At 35.3% G+C, this 21,484-nt stretch overlaps 1 protein-coding gene across 2 annotated transcripts in view; it reads right to left on the bottom strand.

Annotated features, from left to right (window-relative positions):
* Nucleotides 1-1,982: 1,982 nt before the first annotated feature.
* The window catches only part of TUSC3 (tumor suppressor candidate 3), a 106,107-nt gene continuing 86,605 nt past the window's right edge, over nucleotides 1,983-21,484 (bottom strand). Inside the window, exons 8-10 of one of the 2 annotated variants that reach the window (XM_066184966.1) lie at nucleotides 12,389-12,463; nucleotides 9,994-10,084; nucleotides 1,983-2,641 (exon numbers count right to left, since the gene is read on the bottom strand). In XM_066184966.1, the coding sequence (XP_066041063.1) occupies nucleotides 2,626-2,641; nucleotides 9,994-10,084; nucleotides 12,389-12,463 (182 nt within the window). In that variant the 3' untranslated portion in view covers nucleotides 1,983-2,625. Of the gene's footprint in view, nucleotides 2,642-9,993; nucleotides 10,085-12,365; nucleotides 12,464-21,484 lie in introns of those variants that run through there. The other variant, XM_066184967.1, reaches the window with a different exon arrangement.

Here is a 21,484-nt window from a genome sequence, read left to right as displayed (position 1 = left end):
CTTCTCTGTCACAGCCTATCAATGGGTGTCCCTTCTAATACCATTGTCATCAACTCTCTGATTAGTCCCTGCTTTGGGTGCATTTTAGTAAGTCTGTGCTACCACGCTACCATGATGAGCATAATTTTCAGATGATTTTTTTTGAACCTGTTGTTTTACACTTCACCTGTGTGCTGCTGTGTTTTTATTTCTTTTTGAATTGTGGCACATATTCTATCTGTGCTCTAATGAAGTATTGAACAGCCACCAGGCTGTTTGTAGGTGTCTTGCTTTTTTGCCTATTGTTTGTTGTTGTTGTTTGGGGGGGGTAGGTTTGTTTGCATTATTAGCTGCCTTTATTAATATATTCCAACTTACTGCAGGTTTCACTTTGATTGCCCAGTCTTGCAACAACATTTACCCTACTGTACTGTGTTGCCGTTACAGAGTAGCTATCCCATGAATACTTCTTATATATTATGTTAGCATCCTTGCACAGCTCAAACTGCTGCTTCTGATTTGGATACTATTTGAGATCTATTAGTTCCATAAGGCAGTCATGTGTCACTGAAATGCTTTACCTCATCACAAGATGAAATATTTAGTCCCATTTGCATGAGGTCTCAAGATCTCTCACTGCTACTTCCCGTCTGAAACGTGCAGGTTTTCTTTTTTCACTTTCCAGTCACTGTTGTCATCTTGATCAAGTAGCACAGTTTGAATTCTTTTTTTTTGAATACAACTTCCAACCATGGAGACCTACTGCTCTGCTTCTTGTTTTTCCTGTAAGATGTCCATGCTATTGCACTCTATGTAATCTTTCCCATACAGCCCCACTTTGTCACCTGCATATCAAGCTGTGCCATCATTAAGTCATGAGCCTGGTAACTGTCCTACCAGGGCTTTGAATGCTTGTTATACCAGGGCTGTTGTTCAATACCATACAATTTAATTTTTCGATCCCTTTCTGAAGCTTCTAGCAGTGACATAAAGCTCTTGCAAATTCTGTCCTGGCTTCCTTGCACGGGCATGAGCCAGTCAACTGGAATTATGGGCAAGATGATCTGCCTTCCTGAATAACAGCTGAAGTACCTGTGAAAAGGCTGCAACCCCCTTCACAGTCCACATCTGTCTGTGAACCACTGTATGCTTTGAGCTTCAGTTTTTACTCAGCTTCTAATTTAAAAACTGCTCTACAACCTTCTAGTGTTTTCACTAGGGTAATTAGTAGGTCTTGCTCTGTTTTTGTGTAAGATATAAGCTGTCCTTCCTCTTTCTTTTTTGTCCAAAAATGTTTCCCAGTTCTTAACATACCAGTATTTCTGGAGAAGGAATAGGTAAAAGCATCAGATGGAGTGAGTTTTGTAAAGTCTAGTCAATCTTATCCTCCTATTTAGACGCATTTTTATATTATGAATGAAGAAATTCCTAATGCTACTGACAGTGGTACTTGGAGAAGTACCAGTTGGAAAACTACCAGTAAGGAGGAAAATAAGTAGGACTGGGGAAGAGTATCTTGTGATGATTCTTGCTTCCTGAGCCACTGTGAATATACTATGTAGGTGTATACAAGGATTTACGGGTAATTCACATAATATGAGATGTGAAAAGCTAAAAAAATGGCATTTTTAAATGGCATTATCCTAATTCCTATATAAGCTTTTCACAAAGCTCAGTGGACACATAAAACTGGCAACTGTTGTTACTCCAGTTCCAATAGACTCACCTGTACTGTGTTACAAGCATCATTCAGGATAATACCTTCCTCCTGTTGCTACATCAGAAAATGAGCATTTTTTGTGTTATGAAATATTGTTGCCTGCCACCCTCCCATTTTGTCACCAAAGACTCAGCTTAAAAGGATCTGAGTTTTAACAGAAGTAAGCCTTCTCGTCTTCACGATTCCACAATGAATTTCCTCCTTTGGCATAAGAGGGAGATGAACTTGTAATGTATGTATTCTGCACTCTGCTGAGTCAAGAAAAAGAACTGCAGGACGAAAATGCATAGAATATAATTTTATGTTAATGGATTAGCATGTCAGAGGCGATCAGAGACTTTACAAATACTCTGTTACAAAGCAAAGTGAGGGTAAAGTGTAGTCATTAAATGGTAAGTTTCCACCAGTAGTCATTAAATGGTAAGTTACAGAGGCGATCAGAGACTTTACAAATACTCTGTTACAAAGCAAAGTGAGGGTAAAGCCTAGTCATTAAATGGTAAGTTTCCACCAGGGTATATCTCTTAATAGCAGCTAAAGAACTGTTGTTATTTTGTTCAGTTCAAAAAGACATTTCAAGACAAAGTTCAGGTGAAAAATCACAGAAACACCCTTTGGATGCATGTAGTACACTTAATAAGGAAGACTTAAACAGAAGCCCATTATACAGAAATTTATTTTAATTTTTGAGCACACAATATTCATAACGTTTTAGGACTTCCCAATGAGATATTTACTATATGTTTCTATAAATTACGCATTCATTGCATAAAACTCCATTCATTTCTCTATCACCATACCCTATAAGTTATCACAAAAACAGATAAATCAACAAAGATTCTTGAATACTTGTAACATTGGTGGGCTGAAAATAGCAGTTAAGCTCATCTTCACGGTAAGCAGCTCTAAATGAATCCCTCTTGAATTCATTTAATTAAGAAGCTGAAAAGAAAGAAAACATGATTAAATGCTGAATAATGCAAAAAAAACATAGCACCAAAATTATTTTAAAATAATAGTAAACAAGGACTTCAAAACATTTATTTGAAAAGTGATTTGACATTTGTGTAACAATCTCTTTTTATATTCCATTTAGTGATTACTAAGCAAGCATGAAAGTTATCAAATAAAACATAAGTGACTGAAACTTAAATTTGCCTATTTAAAAAAAAATTTAAAAAGCAAAACACTCTTCAGACATCTGTTTTCTTTAATCAAGTTTTGCATCTGCTCTTAATACCTGAAGTGAGAAATCTCTCCCAGGGGATGTTTCAGGTTTATTTAAAACCATCTTTTACTGCTGAAATGGCCCCAGAGCTGGGAGAGTATAGAGCGAGTGGCAAGGCTCTGTGGGGTTGCAGACTCTTAAATTCTTAGCATTTAATAAGTTAAGAAGGTACGAACGATATTGCTGTTTCTTTACACCTGGAAGGAAAACCTGTATTTCTAAAATGTAGCTATATATTATGTGTCACACCTTTCTAAGTACTTTACCAAGTCCCATAGACTGGGAAATGGGAACACAGAGAGAGACTTGTGCATGACTATGGACTGTGCAAATACACAAGCAAGGAACTACTGAATGGAAGCACTGCCTCTAGCTTAGCCTAGTAGGTCTTTCAACACCTAGATATGAAGTGTACACTAGCATATGTGTTGTAGTAATTTCATGGCATTAATTAATTAATCATTACAAAATATAAATACAAGTGCCACAAGCTTAGAAGACTGTCTCAATATAAAGATGTTCATTGCTGCAAAAAAGCTGACAAGCTCATTAGGCAAGACATACAAACCAAGGCAAAACAGATGGCAACTGGCTGGGTGCTGGAGGGTGAAGGGATTAACGATAGGGAAAAGCTAGCATAAACAACTTCATGAAGAGATGAATTGTAGAGGGATGAAGGGGAAGTAAGAGAATAATGCTAAGCACATGTGACCAAAAACATAACCCAGGTCTAGAACAGTGTAAGGCCATGTATAGGAAAGGATCTGAGAGGAGAAGAGAGAGAACGAATAGCAGTGAAAAAGTTTGGAGAGAAGAATGGGAAAGGCTGAAGATTTCAACAATCAGGGAGTTAGCATTGATAGGCTTAAGAGGTGTAAAAAACTCAGTGGAGTAACAGCAAAGAAATATAAATACAGCAGTTGGATCACCATGCTACTACCATGGCTATTGATCCTTACTTTATGTCTATAAGGGAACTGCACCTTTAGCAGCTAAGAGACATGATACAGAATATGGGTAAGAGAAACACTGAAAGTTCTACAACAAGTGTAAGAGAAAGAAACTAAAGCAAAGAAAGAAAAACCCTAAGGCAGACAGCAGAAATTCATCAAGTTCCTTCTGGATATAAGGACAAACTTTCTTATTTCAAGGGTGAGAGAGCAGTGGAACAGGCTATCCAGAAAGGTTGTAGAGGCTCCTTCTGTCAAAAAACCTGTCTGGAAGTGATCTTGTTCAACCTGCCATAAGTGAACCTACTTTAGAAGAATGATTCATCTCCAGGCATCACTTCAACTTCAACCATTCCTTGACTCTATGGAAAACTACAAAAACCCAAAACACCATGAAAAAAACATAGAGTAGCCACAAAGAAGGAGATGGGGGGTGGGCAGTTTCTAAAAAATCAAGAGTAACAAACTGGACATCTGTTGGGTTAGATCTGCAGCCAGACAAAAGAAAACATGTTCCCTTTTGCAAACCAGGGTGAAGCAGAACAGGAAAGCCTGGATAAACTGTACCCCTCCAGCCATAAACTAGATGGGAATGGATAGAAATAAGTAAAAGTATATGGCAAACTGTAAGACTTACAGGGAAGGCATACAAGCAAAAAGAGGCATGTTCAATGGTGATAATCACAGGACAGTCCTACTGGGAGAAAAGCATCCAAACTGTCTGCCACAGCAAGAAGCGCATCCTTCCGAAGAGACCTGCTGTGGGTCCAGACATCTAGAATTCAGATGTCCCATTTTTACAGGATTAGAAACCAGCACTGATGTTGACACTTCCCATAGAGAAAAACATGGAGATTTGTGAATTTTCATGAATTCAGCATGTTGTTAGATCGTTTAGATGAACAGAGGAAGACTATACTGTGTTGCCTTCCATTTCCTGAACAACAGACTGTTTAGCCACATTAACAGTAGTGGTAGAGCAAATACTAAATGTAAGGGCTTTGTTTTGACAACTGTGTATTATTGTTTTCCCATCTTTTAAAAGAATCCTCATTTCAGCTGTTTTAAAGAAAGTAGCCTATTTGGCTGGGCACTACAGATCAAATTGTGAATTCTGGTATTTATGAGGTTTACCAATTCATAAACTTAAGGTGAATCAATTTAATTGTGCATGAAAGATCTAAAAAGCTGTTAGTAGTGTGCTCATGTTTCTTAAAAAATTTAATTTCACATGTCTGTAAATACTATTTGTTCTACATACTAATATTTTCCCCGTATATTTCCAAGAAATAAGTATTCTATTTTATTCACTTGCATTTAATTTCAATTTCAATATTATACAGGATTTCTTTACTGAAACTAATTTAATTACAGCAAGAGTAGATGTGTATACAGTGAATGTAAGGATTTTTCAAGCTCTGGGGCATCTTGCAATTTGTGTGTCCTGTTGCGTTGACTGTCCTTCCCCAAGCAATAAATGAATACTTTATGTCTGACTTAACATTTATGGGTTTTTGATGAAAATAAGGCATCTTTTATTTATCATGCTGTGCACAGCTTAGTTCATTTTCTCTGCTAGCCAATAAAGAAAATGTATTTTCCATTCCATCAATATATAGTTCAGAAGGCTGATTATTTTTTATGGTTTAGCTAAAAAAATCACATTACTCTTATAAATAATACCGAAATATAAGGGATATGAAGGATAATTGAATAATGAAACATTCAACTTCAGGGCACGTTCTAAAAAAATTCAAAAGCTACTTAATGGCAAATTATGAAAACAGGATTTTCAGGTGTTCATTTCACTTAAACTGAGATTAAAACAACAAATGATAAAATGTAGGCTTGAAAGAACAATTTAAAGTGTTAAGAGCAATGAAACTGTGCTAGAAGTTTCATTCAGAAAAAAAGCAGAAAAAACAATATAGGGCAGTTAATTAGTTGCTGCCAAAGTTAAAAAAAAAAATCCAAGAAATTTTTTTAACATCACTGAAGTATGGATAGATCTTTTCCCTGTGTCCTCTTGAAGCAGTGTTACAAATATTTACATGCCCAAAATTCCCAGTAATACAATACTGTGCTAATGTACTGATATCTTCTGTTCTTAGCATCCTCTCTCATTCTTTTTCATATTCTGCATACTTTTGGGGCTGAAACTGCCTAAGGTGTGGTTTCCAGAGAGCCAAGCTCTTTCCTGACTAGCAAAGTAAACTTAGAGTTCATGGTTTTGGCTTATAGTGAAGAATTGTGAAGAACAGTCTCTGTGTCACTCCCGTGTGTATGAGTTGACAGATGAAAATCTGTGTTAATATAATGACACTGTATTGCTCAGTCACTGAGTTTCTGACATTTAATACATCATTTATTCACTTTAAATACTAGGGTGAGAAAGCTTCCAAAAAACATTGTCTAAGATATGTATCAACTCTTGTCTTATCCAAAAAGAATTATAAAGACAAAATGCTCAACAGTATAAAATAAAATTATTACTTATCTTTCAATAGTTAATGATATCAATTAAAGTGAAAGCTTTAGCAAAATGAAATATCTCATCGTGTTCCCATAAAAAAGGTGGATTAGTACAGCCACAAAAAAGTCCTGCCATGGAAAAAGTGGCTCTAGGAGAACCATTTGCTGCATGTGAGCTCATCCATCATGATTGTGTTCACTCAGTGAGTAACCTTCATGATGACCCCCACTTTGCATCACCTTTACCATTTCAATCCTATACCGCATAAGAGTACTTTACCAGCATATTAATTAACAAATTTTTTGCCCAACCCTAGCCTTCAAAAAGAAAATCTTGTGAAAGAAAGAATCAAATCAGAATTGGAAATGTCTGAAGTGGATCGAAAAGAGTCAGTCAAAATTAATGTCCCTTCCTATGTACATGCCCTCTAAAGAACACCTTATAGACCACATTAGAAAAAGAAATAATGGTCTCTCTCCTGGTTTTTGACTCTGGCTTTAGGTTTATCCACCTCTGTTTTGATTTAACTTTGCTACATGGAGGTCACTGCAGAAAAGAGGATGCACAGCAGGTTGTGTTACTGTTTCACTTTTTACCAATGCATGATGTTTCACAAAGAACTGACTTGGTTGTTCAGGGTGAGAGAACAGAAACAATTTAGGACATTTGAATTTTTTTATGTTTTAAGTAGGATAGTGAAGTTGATGTTTGAGGTCATGCATATAGCGTTAAAGCAATTTCAGTTTTCTTTAACTGTTGCTTTAGGCAGGCCAACATAATGTTACTTTTTTTCCTGACAGATCATCAGATCATTAGTATGCACTGTTGTTAGTATTGTTAAAGGCAAAGCTTTACTAGCCTGAGGACAATGCATCACACACAGTTTCAAGGTGAAATCTACAAACAGTGAGAGGAAAAGGATAGACATATTTCACATCTTAAGATATATCTGCACTGGGATCAAGTGATGAGGCATGGAACTTCCTGGAAGATCTAAAGGAATTCAGACAAGAAGAATAATGTATTTTAGCAAATATGACTGAAGTTAAAATGCAGGACACTAAATTAAAAGGAGAAGGAGAAAAGAACAGAGTTTAGATACTTGGTCCTCCTTAGTGTTTTGCATGTTCATTAAAATTCATAAGAACTATCCACAAAACACAAAGAGGCCTCTCTAAAAAATGCTCTGGGATTTTGAAGATGACACATTGACACCGCTGAAATGTCAAAGAATCAATACTATATTTATTTAAAAAAACAGAAAATTGGGTCAGAGCTACCCAACAGACCAACAGAAACATGAAAGATTTAAAACTGGAACGGATCAGGTAAGAAAATTACATGTGTGAAACTAGTAAATGAAATTTGATAGTAGTAGAGAAAAAAGATCAGCTCTAGTGATGGTTTCCAATAATTCTGCATTGAGTGAGGATTTAAGATTGAATGATTAATTTATTACCATGAAAACTTGGAAAAATCTAGGAAACACCAACTAAGCCCAAAAGATCTTGGTTAATCATGCAGAAGCAGTAAGATTATAAAAAAACCCCAAGAAAACCACAGAACACTTAGTCAGCTATTAAGTGTTTCCTATATATTTATGCATACACACTGTTCATGTCTTTATGAATTTACTTGATTTGTAAGTTGTGGTACTGAGTCTACCTAGCTCCTTAAGACAGAATTTGGTTCATGGATCTGATAATTTCTTCACAGTAACAACATGATGTGGCACTGTTTCATTTTATCATGATTGCGATGAATTATTCTTTTCAGCATTGTCCTGGATTGATTTTTTTAACCAGCTATAGCATATTAACAGTACACTTAATTTTGATATGCATCACTTATCAAACTATTTTTTTTAAAATTAAACTTTTAACAGAATTCTGACCCCTAGCCCCAAATCTTTCAGTCCTTTATTCTTAGTTTGGATGATAAAAGAGAAATCTACATAGGCCTCCAACTTATGCTAGACACTCCCATTTAAAGATATCTGGTATTCCAGTAAATTCTAGATTAAATGTGGGGAGAATAAAATAAAAAAATCCACTCCACCTAGTATTTACAGCGAAAGATTAGCAGGAAAGGAGGGAAAAGCCCTAAATTATTTAAATTAAGATTCCCAAAGCTTTTAACCTGATACTACATGATACACTCAGTGATTAAGTTTGCACTAACACCAATGGTATCGTGTTGGCATGCAAACTCACAGAGTATACTAATGCTCACAATGCTGTTCAGCACCAGACATCCAGGTATCAGACAGCAGCCAAAAACCCCTATTGCAAACATTCACAGAAGCAATGCATGGTCTGGCACAGATATATAAGCATGTTGTTAATAGGTGATACATAGGTGAACATTCCTAAGTTGAACTAAAAATGAAACTAATACAATTGCTAGGTTCTCTTTAGTAACTGATGAATTGCATGGCAAGGAACATGCCGCCACCACCACTGCCTTCTCCATTTAATGAACTTGTTATGAGAAGATGGAAGGGAGCTCAGACCATGGGTTGCCATTCTTTGGCAATGCTTCTCAAGTGAGCTTTGAGCTGCAGATTATGCTCATAAATCTGCCTTGTTTAAAGTTTAAGACTTAAGCAGTTAATGGAAGGTAAGAATACCTCACACTTAGGAAAACTGGATCCTGCCTTTCACCCCAAGTCAGTCAAGCTAGAAGGAATCTCCAGAGACGATGTTGGGAGGCAGAAGAGACTATGCCAAATGGCAAACTGTTTATTTCATACTGATGAAATTTTGCAGTATGATGCTACTGGGCCCTTTATAGACCTGGTAGCAGAAATTTAGCAGAAAAAGCAGGAGCACACCTTGTGCACATATTGCAATGGGAAGAGTTTCCTTGTCCTCAGTATGGTGTAATGAAATAATAAAACTCATCTGAAGCAACATAAATGTCAATTAAACAGTCTAAAGAGACCAAGCTCTGAAATGAGAATAAAATAAAAAATAAAATAAAAATGAAAACCATTCTGAAGTCTTAGAGCAAAAACTAATAGAAAATTTGAAAGGTAATAGCTGAAATCTTACATCTAACTTGGCTTTGCAAGACTGAAGCCTTTTTAGTGGAATATAACACAGAATACAAAACTGGCTCTTGTACTAATCATGTGGCCTAATCAGAGAAATTTACTTTTTCACTTGTCAAAAAAATTGCAGCTGTTTAACTGACAGGTGTATATATATAATTTAGAAAAACTATAATCCTTTCTCTCTTCCATGGAGTGGCTGACAAAAGAAAAGGGTTCTTTTAGTGAAGTAAAATCTTAGCACCATACTGTTCTTTGTTTTGTGTCCTGTCTTATGTACATCCTAGTTTTACAAAAATAAATATCTAACAAAGCCTTACAAACAAAAGCATGCTTTCTTTTTACATTTTTTAGGGGGCACTGCATATGCCACATATCTGTGCTCAAACCCTGTTAACTGGTCTGCTTTAACACTCATGCCAACAGTAGCACGCCAGCCCTTTTTGGTTTGCTTAAATTAATCACAATTCTTGCTTCTACCACCCTTCATTGACTTCAGTGGTAAAGATTAAAGATTGTTTAACTGAAAGCAATTCTTAAACTTCTACAAAGCCTATTACAATCTATAGCATGAGAATTTAAAGACATTACCTGTATGGGTAGCCATGGTATTTGGAGCGAAATATTGACAGCAGGAAGCTGAAGAAAAAGACCACAAGACCAAGGCCTACCAGACATATTACTGGAAAGAAAACAACTTTGTTTATTAGCACATAAAAGATTTAAAACTGCAATCCCTACAAAGAATATTATTTATGTCAATCATTTATTGAGAATTTTGACACAGTTAAATACAAAACGTAACTGCCTTGACTACTGAAGCCCACTATCTTCTGACAGGATTTCAAACAGATACAGAAATAATATTTATGGTTATTAGGAAAAAATAACCTGTCAGGGCAAATGCGTTTTCAAGAAAAAAGTAGAAATTTGAAAGTCAAATATATGTGGATGCAAACACCTTACTGCTGATAATGGATTAAATAACCTATTAAATTATACATATCAAATAATGTCATTTCAGGTATTCACTTGCTCTTTTTGGAAGAAAAAAATTTACATTTAGAAAAATGTCCCTTGACTAATGGAATCATGTTCTCTCTAGCCAACCATATATGCCTGAAGTAGCAATAAAGGCAGCTTAGTAACTACTTTATCTAGCTATTAATGGCTAAAAATTTCACTGTTTTAAGTTTCAAGGCTGGCAGCCAAATCACTTTTTACTCTTAGCTCACTAGCAACATAAATGTTCAGGTTCTGAAGGTAAATAACAATGATGCAGTTCTTCTGATACCATCCAGGTGAAAAGTGTTATGCACCTTTTCAGACAAAGAATGAACTAACAAAGTAAATGCCTAAATTAACAAACAAAATTTGGAACATCTTTTGGCATCCTGTGGAATAATAGCTTAAAACCTTCTTTATTGTGACAGCCCACTCTATTACATATAAATAAATTCTTTAAAAAGGGGGACATCTCATACAAATTGAGATGAAGCTCATTTACATTAGATAATGTTTTGATTCTAGTGAGGCACTTTGATTTTAAAAACTCCTCTTATACTATTCCCACTTTAGCCAACCCTTTGCTATTTAATTGCAATATTCATGCTTCAAAAGTGTGCTGCCTTTGAGTGAAGGATGAGAAAACATGAAGCCAAGGAAACTGACAATGATGCATTTTTTCATTAAAACTGACCATGTGGAAAGTGACACATATCAACTGGAATATAAAATTTCTACAGTTATTTTGAGAAAACTAGCCATGTACAAACCTAATAAACACACTTCATTATAAAGAAATCATCACTCACAAATATGATTTCCAAGCATGGTTGAATAAATCGGAAGCATGAACAGTACAAGGCAGATACACAGAAAGCCTTCACATAATGGCCACAAAGAGCAAAGAGCCTGAATTTTTACTGCAGTCCACTGACATCTCACTGTGCCTGTGTTCACAGGCACAGATATAAGATCATATTCCAATTAAACTAATGTCACTGTATCCTTTGACACCACTGTTAAAGCTAGTTACTGTAGAAGATATGCAGAATTAATGACACATCTACAGCTTGCTGAAGGAGACCCTCAAATCACTATAGATTAGAGAGATCTCTAGCCATTCAACCAGCTATTATGAAGAGTTCTAGAATGCTTTTAAAGAAAATAGTTGGCCAGCTTTATCTGCAATACTGTTTGTTACAGGAAAGCTAAAGAACTGATCTTGAAAGTAAGAGGAGGCACTGTAGGAAACGTGTTATCTTCCAAAGACCTTCAACGGCTTATATGAGAAAAGTCAGGGGATGCAAAAGGTACAAAGGCAGATGGGCTTATTTGTTTCAACCTATGTCGTACTCAGTTAAAACTTGTTTGACAGAACAGTGAGGAAGTTTGTTTCTGGATAAAACACTTTCAAATTCTGTGTTTATGTGATTCGTTCACAAAAAAATCTCACCAATATTCTGAGTAACAACAAAATTCAGAAAAACATAAAAATTGCACTTCAAGCTAAATATCTTTAGACATTCCAGATTAGGGTATGTTCTGTACTACACCTACTGCTGGGTTTCCACCTTCCTCTAGAGACACAATACTGGCAAAGGTACCAAATACAAGCATTTTCACACTCTTTTGGATGTTACCATCTTAAATGCATAAATTCATTTCGAAAATGTTTTGAAACTCTTGTTCTTCATATCACTGATTTCTGATATAATTCAAGAGTCAAAAAGCATTTATGCAATGTAGTAGAGATACTGTGTCAAGCTGTACCTTGGCCGTGAATGCGTAAAGAATTTTTTTCACTGCTACTACTTCATGTGAATGCAGTTTTATCAACAGAATTTTTATGCTCTCTTTTTCAAACAACTAAAGGTAAACATTGGTTTAAGGCAGAGACCTGAAAACAATCAGATATTCACTTGTAATTTCACAGTGTCTTCTCACTGTCTAAGCATTACCTTAGCTATAAAGTACAACTTACTTCTCCTTTTTCCAACATCCCCTTTGGAGGTAGCAGCTTCATTCAGGAGCACCATTCCCATGGTGATAGCAGCATCTGTATCGCCATTGTCAAGGAAAGCAGCAGATGTGTGCATACCTCAGAAAGTCACAAAGGTACATCTATGAACTACAGCCTTCACGTTCATAAAACAAAAGAAGGTATTTACATGTAACAACTGGATATCACAATCTCTACTGTGCTGATACACTCACCTGTGGCAAAAATGTGTAGGAATTTTCTTTCTGCATTCTGGATTTTAAAAAAATGAAAGAAAGTTAAAGGAGCTTTAAAGGGCAAGTTATCAAGTAGGACACAAATTTTAGACAGTTATAGAAATAGCCATTTCTCAATATTTTAAAATATTCTGTATATTGGTAGCAAAAGATTTTTAAAAAATGAAAACTGTAAGATCCAGAAACCAGTCACTGCAACTGCATACAATTCACCAATTATTTGACACAAACTGAAGCAGTTGGACTGGTTTATCTTCCTCTGCATTTAGATAAGACATTAACTCCCTCTTTAGTGTCATATTGCTTAACAGTTCAGCAGAGAAACATCTCAGAGGCAAAGTCCTCAGTCACTTTCAGTGTTTTGTTGTCTTATTATAACTGTCACAAATGTGAACAAGTACATAACGATAAAACATTTTCACTAATCTAGCAAGCTTTTAAGCCATTCTCTTAAATGTTTATTTGAAACTGCGTAAACAAAAAGGAACGGTTTCTACTGTGCATCACATCTGTTCTGAAGCAGAGGCAAGCCTGAATGCCACTCTGAAGGAGGTGTGAATCACGAGATATCATGGGTCACAATAGCAGGAAACAAAAACTTCAACACACTTTACAGATGGTCATATAAGGTTGGAGTTTTCAACATTACTTAACCCAGGGCATGAGGACTAGAAACTTCAAGAATAAGATATTATTTATGCACACAATTCAAGATAATATTTCAAATGTGCTGGACCCATAAGAAATATCTGCATCTTGCAACATTACACTTGTGCTAATCATAATACAGTAATATTTTTCATTTTAGGAATGTTCAAAATTAGACCAAAATGTTCAAAGACATCTGAAAATTTCATTGTAAAATTTTAATTAAGCTGAACTTGAGCAAAAGGATTTAGAACTGTCAGTGCTAACACAATCACACTTCATCAGAGATGAGCAGCCTGATTCAGGTTTGACTTTCAAATTTTATACACACAAACTGAGAAAAGCCAAATGAAGAATAACAAAATTTTAAAGAGTAACATCAATGGTGAAAGATGGCAGAAGCAAATAGGCAACAGGAAGGAAATATTGTTTTTAACATCACCTCTTTGACGCAGACATGTACCTGCAGTCCTAAATTAAGCTCGAATTAAAATCACGCTAGTAGCTCAAATTAAATTCCTCACACATGTAAAAACTGCAAGGCATAGAGTCAGTCTATGTATAATTGGTTACGTTCAAGTCTTCCAAAAGCTTATGACTGCACTTGACAAAATATTTAAAAAAAAAATTGTGAAAAAAATTAATCTTGCAGTCCATGACACAACGATTGCTTTCTAAAAACTTGACTTGTTAAGAATTAGATCCATGACTATATGAGACTGGGAATCTCCTGTTCTATTGCTATGCTTCTTGTAGGGAAAAAGAACTGGGGAGAATGTCATGAGAATCATTGAATTCTTTATTTTCCAGTGTTACAAAAGCATGAAGATAAATTAATTAGGGCAGATGTCACAAAAACGGCTGAGAAAAAAAATTACACACGTATTTCTACCTTATTAAAGAAAACCCCCTAAGGTAGCATTATATAATAACTTTATTTTACCAATTCCTCACTTAGATTTATAGTAGTGATTTTCACCTGAGTTTAACAGTCATGGGAAAAAAAAAACAACTCTGCCCCAAGATATAAAGGTAACTCACCAGGTCCTCTTGGGGAAGCGCTCCTTTTTGCAAAGGTTTTGAAATGCCTTGTAAATAGTTTTTTGGGGTTTTTTTTTTGCTTGATTATCTCATGCAGTATCAGCACACAATGTGGTTCTTTGCTATTTCCCTTACCTGGCTGCTTCTGAGAAACAAACCAACCAACCACGCACTAAAAAGCCATTTGGGAGACATCCCTTCTGTAACGTAGTTCTTATTTTCTTAGCAGACCTTGAGTTTAATTCACTTTTCTTACCATCGGGAACAACAATCTCACAAAAGTAAGTTGTTTGTTCTGCAACTGAGAATTATAGATCTGTAACCACCTGAATTGTGCTGGGTTTTTTTCACCCCCTCTCTTTTGGAGCTTCACATCATTACCCCTAAAACCTCCCTCACACTGTCACTATTTTTGCTTCAGTTGTTGCTTTCTAACTTTGGTCATCATTGCTGAGCTTTCAGCCTCATTGGCTGCCTTCTACCTTCAATGCTATCAGCTTCATAGGCACACTATACCACTGTGCATGGTACTTGCCTCAGCTCTCTGATGCGAAAATAAAAATTCAACCTGAGTTGACATTTCGATACAAGAATTAGCTTTTTGCCACAGAATATATAGCTTATTACTGCTTTTCACTCATTTTTAAAATTCTGTGTTATGCCTTTGCACTATTTTGATACTCTACAATATAAAGCAACAGTCCCAGCTCTGAAAATAATCTTTTACAGTATCGCATCTCTCTAACAGTGCAGAATGTAAAATTTTAGCAAGTGGTTACTTGGACAGTTTTTCATCTGCAAAAAATGATGCATCAAAAGATGTACTTATTTTCCAATTCCTCTTTATCTGCCTCACTACGCAATGTGAAACTATGCTGAAAAGATGGGGGCAATGTGGCTCTCCGATAAGCCATGGCAAGCAAATGTTTTAAATTCAGACATTCATGTTTTCTGATAAATTTCTTCCTCTACTGAATTTTTTGTGTAAATCCTGTTACATACCTTCTCAAATTATTACACCTTTACATATGAAACTTCTGCTTTTCCTTTTTCCAGCTGATACATGTTTTCAAAAAAACTGAAAACATGGTATTTACATAGGGCTTTTGAAAAGGTTTTGAATTTTGATACAGGAAGAACAACAGTTTTAAAGTAGGATGAAAAAGACAGTAATCATCACAATTTATAAGCTTATACAGAAAATGATCCATAGTAACAGAATAAAGTAAAGTAGCTCAAAGTTTGCATTTCAACCACTGAAATGCCAACTATACTATACCACTTTCCTTTTTGATGCCTTTTCACCATTTTAACAGAGCAGAGACTAGATTTCATATTAATATAGAATTTCCTATAGTGAAAAAGTTTATTATTAACTTGATTAGTTTCAGCTTCAATTTATGAACCGGTGTTTCTAATCCACAGATAGACTGATGGAACCACTGCTCTTGTGGTGCTCTTAGACACCTGAGGATGGAAAGGCCATATAAAAGCTTCATAAGAAGAAAAAGACTGGAATCTGTTTTAATTCAGCTGCAAAATGGAGCATAGAGATACCTGATTAACTTTATGTTAAATCACTAATCAAACATTCAGAGTTTTTCAGCCTGATTTATATCCTAATTATTCATATTCAGGATTAGCTAAAACTAACACTGGGAAAATGATTTTTATATTTATTATTTATGACCTTTTTGGTTGTATAGATTACATCTGATGAAATTTCAGGTTTAATACTGTCCATCTTGCAAATTTTTATAGTGTGGTTTGCCCCATAATATCTTTTTCTAGCTTTACTTATATTTTGTAATCAATTTCTCTAATTTCCAAACATATATTTCAAATAAATATTCAAATCAGAAAGGTATAAACATCTCCAGAACAGGTAGCTGTATAACAGTACTTTACTTTCATTAATGCTAAGCATACAGAGAAACAAATAAATGCGGAAATTTCTTAACAGTTTAAATTAACTTTTAAACACAGACACATTTCCTAAAACAAACTTCACTTGAGCTATTTTTAAGTATTTATGAAGTTATATAATTTTCTCTTAGTATTCTAACACTGTATTACAAACATCCACCTTATTTTTGACCACTTTATTTCCAACACTAGACCTAGTGTGTCTCATCTGCTTCTTAGCACACACTTGATACTTGCATGCAGACACAACCTCTCCTGCTTTCTCTAAAAACCTATATATATTTTTGAGAACATCACACATTCTTCTTTCATAAGTCATCAGCAATGTGAGTCTAGGCTGTAATTTAATTCTCCATCATTGCTAGGATCTAGGCAATACAACCTATTTCTTAGCTGAATGCACTTGAGGACTACTCCACTTAGTAGAAGGTATCTGTGGATCCAAAAGGTAAAACATTTAATTTTGGACTAGATTTCAGCATCTTTTAGCCATTCAAGCAGATTTGTTTCTTAATCATTAAAATATCCATAACAATAGTTAACTGAAGCCTAAAGAAACCCTTAAAAATGTCCTCAGCCTGTGGTCAGTGAATGCCTCCTGTTGCATGGACTAGTAGTCAGCTGTTCACGCAACGCAAATAAAAAAGCGCCAATTGCCAGAGCACAGCAGACAGCTAAATTAGCTTTGCAGGGGTCTGCACTTCCATTGGAAAATTTTAACCAGAAATTGAAAATGGTTGAAAATCACTGAAATTCAGAGTAAATTAATGGTAAATTCATGCAGAGGGCACATGCCATATGTGAAGGTAGTTCATCAATTCCAGTTACTGCAATTAGCTGAAGAAAGATTATGAAATACGTTTCATGTTGTGTTAACAAATGCCCAACTGTAAATTTAAGGTCTTTGCATATCTCTCTCACATTTAAGGGACCTTAATGTCTTTTCTAAATGGTCATATTATGAATTGTTTTAAGGTCAAGCAGTAGGAGACTTAGGTAAATAAAACTGTCCTGATTTTTCTAGCTATGATCTCCTTATGCTTCATTACATTTAGGAGGAATCAGACAGCTTCCAGAAGAATCAGAGTAAGTCACAAGGTTAACAGGCAGTACTGGCAGCTAATGCAAGTAAATATTAGAAAATGTGCAGGATGTTCTGCTGCTTTGGATGTTGATTTCTGAAGTTAATTAGGAAGCATGCTTAAATATGCCATAATGTTGCACTTTTGGTCCTAACTTTACCCACCACGGTTTTCTTTCTTTCTTTCTTATCCTTAAGATCAAGAATACAATAATCCTGTCTCACTGCTTTAGTTACCATCCTTATTCATTTTACCATATAATCTCTGGGGAACACACAACTAGTTGTGCATATTGATGAGCAAGTGAAAGAATCTTACTACTGAGAGCTAAGTGAGTATTAATCTACTGACTTCGTTCAAAATTCCAGATTCTTATGCTCATTGACTCTGATACATGGAAAGTCATCTCTTTACATTCATCCTATGGAAAAGTTTCCTCACACCAGAGGCACTTAATACACTTAATTTAAATTCCCGCTGTAGGACAGGAAATCTCTTTCATAATAGGTGTCATTTTAATGCTACCAAAAGATCTGTCCTTTTCCTTTTCAATCAGTATCTCCTATCCATCTACACAGCTGTCCCATTAAACTTTGCCTTGGGAATTCAAATTAGGAAACTGGAAAGACACTTTCATTTTTACTCAGGTGCATGTGTTTAATCAGCATCAATGTTAAGTTTAATAGTAATAATGAGAAAACGGACTACGTTAATCGTAACTGCTAATTCCTATAATAATGGTTTAGGTTTATCGCCTGTATAGGACATACAAGAAATATATAAATAAATAGTTTGCTTAATAACTGAAACTCCTTTGAAAATGAAAATATTTTCTTTTAGATTTACTCCTTAAAGAATCCACTGTTACTACAAAAGGGAAAAAACTATGACATATTACACTCAAAACAGTTTTATTTCTCCAGGGAATGACATAACAACTTGATGAAAATTCATTAGAAATACTGAGTAGTGTCTATAAAAAGGAGGAATAAAAGAATTTAAGAAATCTTTCAAATTCGACACAGCCTATCCAACATTATTATTCCTTATCTTTCTTGCAGTATCTTGACACCCATAGCAATATTTACAGCTGAACACTGCACACTTCAGTGCCTTTTCGGATATAACAGCCATACACACTATCTGTATTCAACTGTAGTTAATTACAAAAGTAATACTGATTGTGCAGTTTACTGCACATCATTTCTCTCAGGCAATGACAGCTCTTCATTCCAAAGTTATCTCTCTTTTGCCTTTATGTCTTCTTAATAACTCCAGCAGCAGTACTTCAATACTCTTGTCTTTAGTTTCTCTTTTTGTCTCTCCAAGAATGTCAAACTACTCAGCATTTAAAAAACTGTATTAGTATCCAATAATTTCTCCTGACTTCTCTTATCTATGACCCAATTTCTGCCAGAAGAGGGCTTCAAGAATAGACACTACAAGCCTGTAACATCTTCTGCATTGAAAAAGGGAATTTTTCATCTGGGAAAGGAGAAAAGAGAATTATCTTTTGTGAACTCTATAAAGCTCCAAACAGAAGGGGAAAAAAGAGAGAGAATGGACTACTTCCAATGACTTATATACTGATGTCACACAGTAAATTCATTGTGCAAATTATAGGCTGAAAAAAAAATCCTAAAGGAATAAATTCTGCACATTATATGAAGTTTACACTGAAAATTCATTTCTACAGAACATCACCCCCTAATTAATTCACAAAAGAATTAAAAAGAAGTAAGAGTTTATTAATTGATGACTAGAAGCTCTAACATTCTTTATGGTCAATCTGGCTAAAAAATCCCTGAATCATCTATTCCATCTGTTTGTTGGTTTGCTTTTTTTTTTTTCCCCATAATTTTTCCCTATGTACTTAAAAGTAATTTCTGCACTAATACACGTGGATCTAAACTGATGATAACTTGAGAAGATGCTAAACTTTATCGCTAAATCAAAATGTGTTTAGATATTAGCTCTTTTAGCATGGTAGAGTTGGATATCTAGCACACAATTAGACTGCCTTACCAGGACTGCGACTGTGAACAAAGTGATTTCTCTGTAAACTATGTAGTCCTAGGGTCTTTAGAGATACTTGAACTCTTCAAAAGCAAAACCTTGAATTACAAACTGCACAGTGCCTAGCATGTTCATAGTTCCACATATGTTACTGCTTTTATATAATTTATCAAAAAAAATCACTTTAAAAACTCTACTCCATGCTCTTATTTAAATAAGTTGTCATCTGCCATATTTATTCTACAGCAGTTGCACTTCTATTTTTGTAATGACTTTTTGATATTTTCTACTTCATCAAGAAGTCTCTATACTGAAATAATTCTACAACCCCCTCAAAGTATTATGTGTGTAAACTGGACCCAGCTGCTTGAAGCACTGATTATCAAGTTGATATGGGGATATATATTACATAAAACTGCCTTCTCAATTGCACATAACAAGGTTTTTTTGTTTCTGGGGAGGACATAAAATAGGCCAATTTCAAAGAAAACTGAAAGCAGATTGAAAAGTCCAGCATATTTTTATGGATATACCCTCAAATTAAATTTATACCAAACACTTATTCTCTATTACTTTTTCTCTGTAAATAATGATAATTTTTTTTCTTTTTAAAAATTTTTTAACCTGTTGATTTATGGTGAACAATGAGCTAAACTGGGGCATGAATAAAAGCAAACCCTGGCTTTTGTTTTATTCCTAGGCAATAAAAAGCTAAAACATAATGGACCTCATATTCCATTCCATAGAGTGTTCCGTTCATTTCCTAATAAAAGCTTCACTAAAGGTTTTCCACCAGTTCTATAAGTCTGGCAAAAGAAATCCAAAGGGAAGCCAAAATGTTGTATCAGACAAGATTGTAATTCACACCAGAATGCACCATGAACTGCAGTTTGGAAGGTTCAGACTGGATAAAAAACAACTTCACATCTGAAAATTGTCCAGAGAGATTATGTGATCTCCATTCTTGAAGTTTTGAAAAAATTGCACCCGACAAAACCAAGAAAGACAAGCCCTAGTGTTAGTGATAATCCTTCATTAACAGGAAGATTGCTGTATGTGACCTTCCAAGAACCCTTTCAACCAACACTTTACACTTTTATGACTTCCGTAATTATTTCCTGAAGTCAATTCTCCAACACAAGAGAAAGGGGAGCCAAAGAACAAAACTGCGTAAGATTCATCTTGTCAGGATAACACAAAGTGCTCAAAGTAATAGCCTGGAAGTCACAGAAGTGTATAATATACATGCATGATGATACCTTGGAGGACTTTTCCAACCTTAATGATTCACTGATATCCAACAATGTCTTTCCAGTGTTCTCTGCTACATGTTCATGAAGAACTGCAGCCCACAGGAAAGGCTCACATTGGAGAAGTTCATGGAGAACTTTCTCCTGTAGGAAGAAGGAAGGGAAAAATTTGATGAGGCCTCATCCTGAGAAAGAAAGAGAGGCAGAGACAAGTGAGATGAACTGGACACAATTTCCATTCTCCATCCCCTTACATCACTATGGGAGACAAGGAAGATAAGCGAGGAGCAAAGTTAAGCATAGGAGGAAGGGAGGGGTTGGGGGGAAAGTTGTTTGAAGATTTAGTTTTTATTTCTCATTACCGTTCTTTGATTTGATTGGCAGTAACTTCAATTAATTTCCCTGAGTCTCTCCCCATCCTTATCTTGATCCCTGAGCCTTTTGCTACACTTTCTCTCCCCCGACCAGTGAAGAGAGACTGAGTGGCTTTGGTGGGTCCTGTCCAGCCAGGGTCAGACCACCCCCAGTGCAAATGAAGTTCACCCCATCACCAGTCCTCAGTGAATACATTGTATGTGTACATATACCTGGTATGTAATCAGTAACTTTGTATATATTTTACTGAATTTAATTCTGCCTTATAAAATTACTTAAACTGAGTATCTGACATCTTCACAAGCCCTTCTTACCCAAGTCCTAATTATGTAGCTACACCCTGGAAAACCAGATCTTTATATAGAAATCATGTAGCAGATGGAGTAGAATCACTGTCTAAACCAAAATACAGAAGTGCAAAGGAAATTCAATTTTTTTCATCTGAGGTATTTAAAATTCACTTTATAGAGAACGAAAACATTGCACTTCAAAATCTGGCAAAAA

Source organism: Chamaea fasciata, unplaced genomic scaffold, assembly GCF_029207755.1.
Source record: "Chamaea fasciata isolate MVZ Bird 193981 ecotype frontalis unplaced genomic scaffold, bChaFas1.0.hap1 SCAF_6, whole genome shotgun sequence".
NCBI classification, from domain to species: domain Eukaryota; kingdom Metazoa; phylum Chordata; class Aves; order Passeriformes; family Sylviidae; genus Chamaea; species Chamaea fasciata.
The sequence above is the reverse complement of the archived record's forward strand: the minus strand, read 5'-3'. Positions and strand labels throughout refer to the sequence as shown.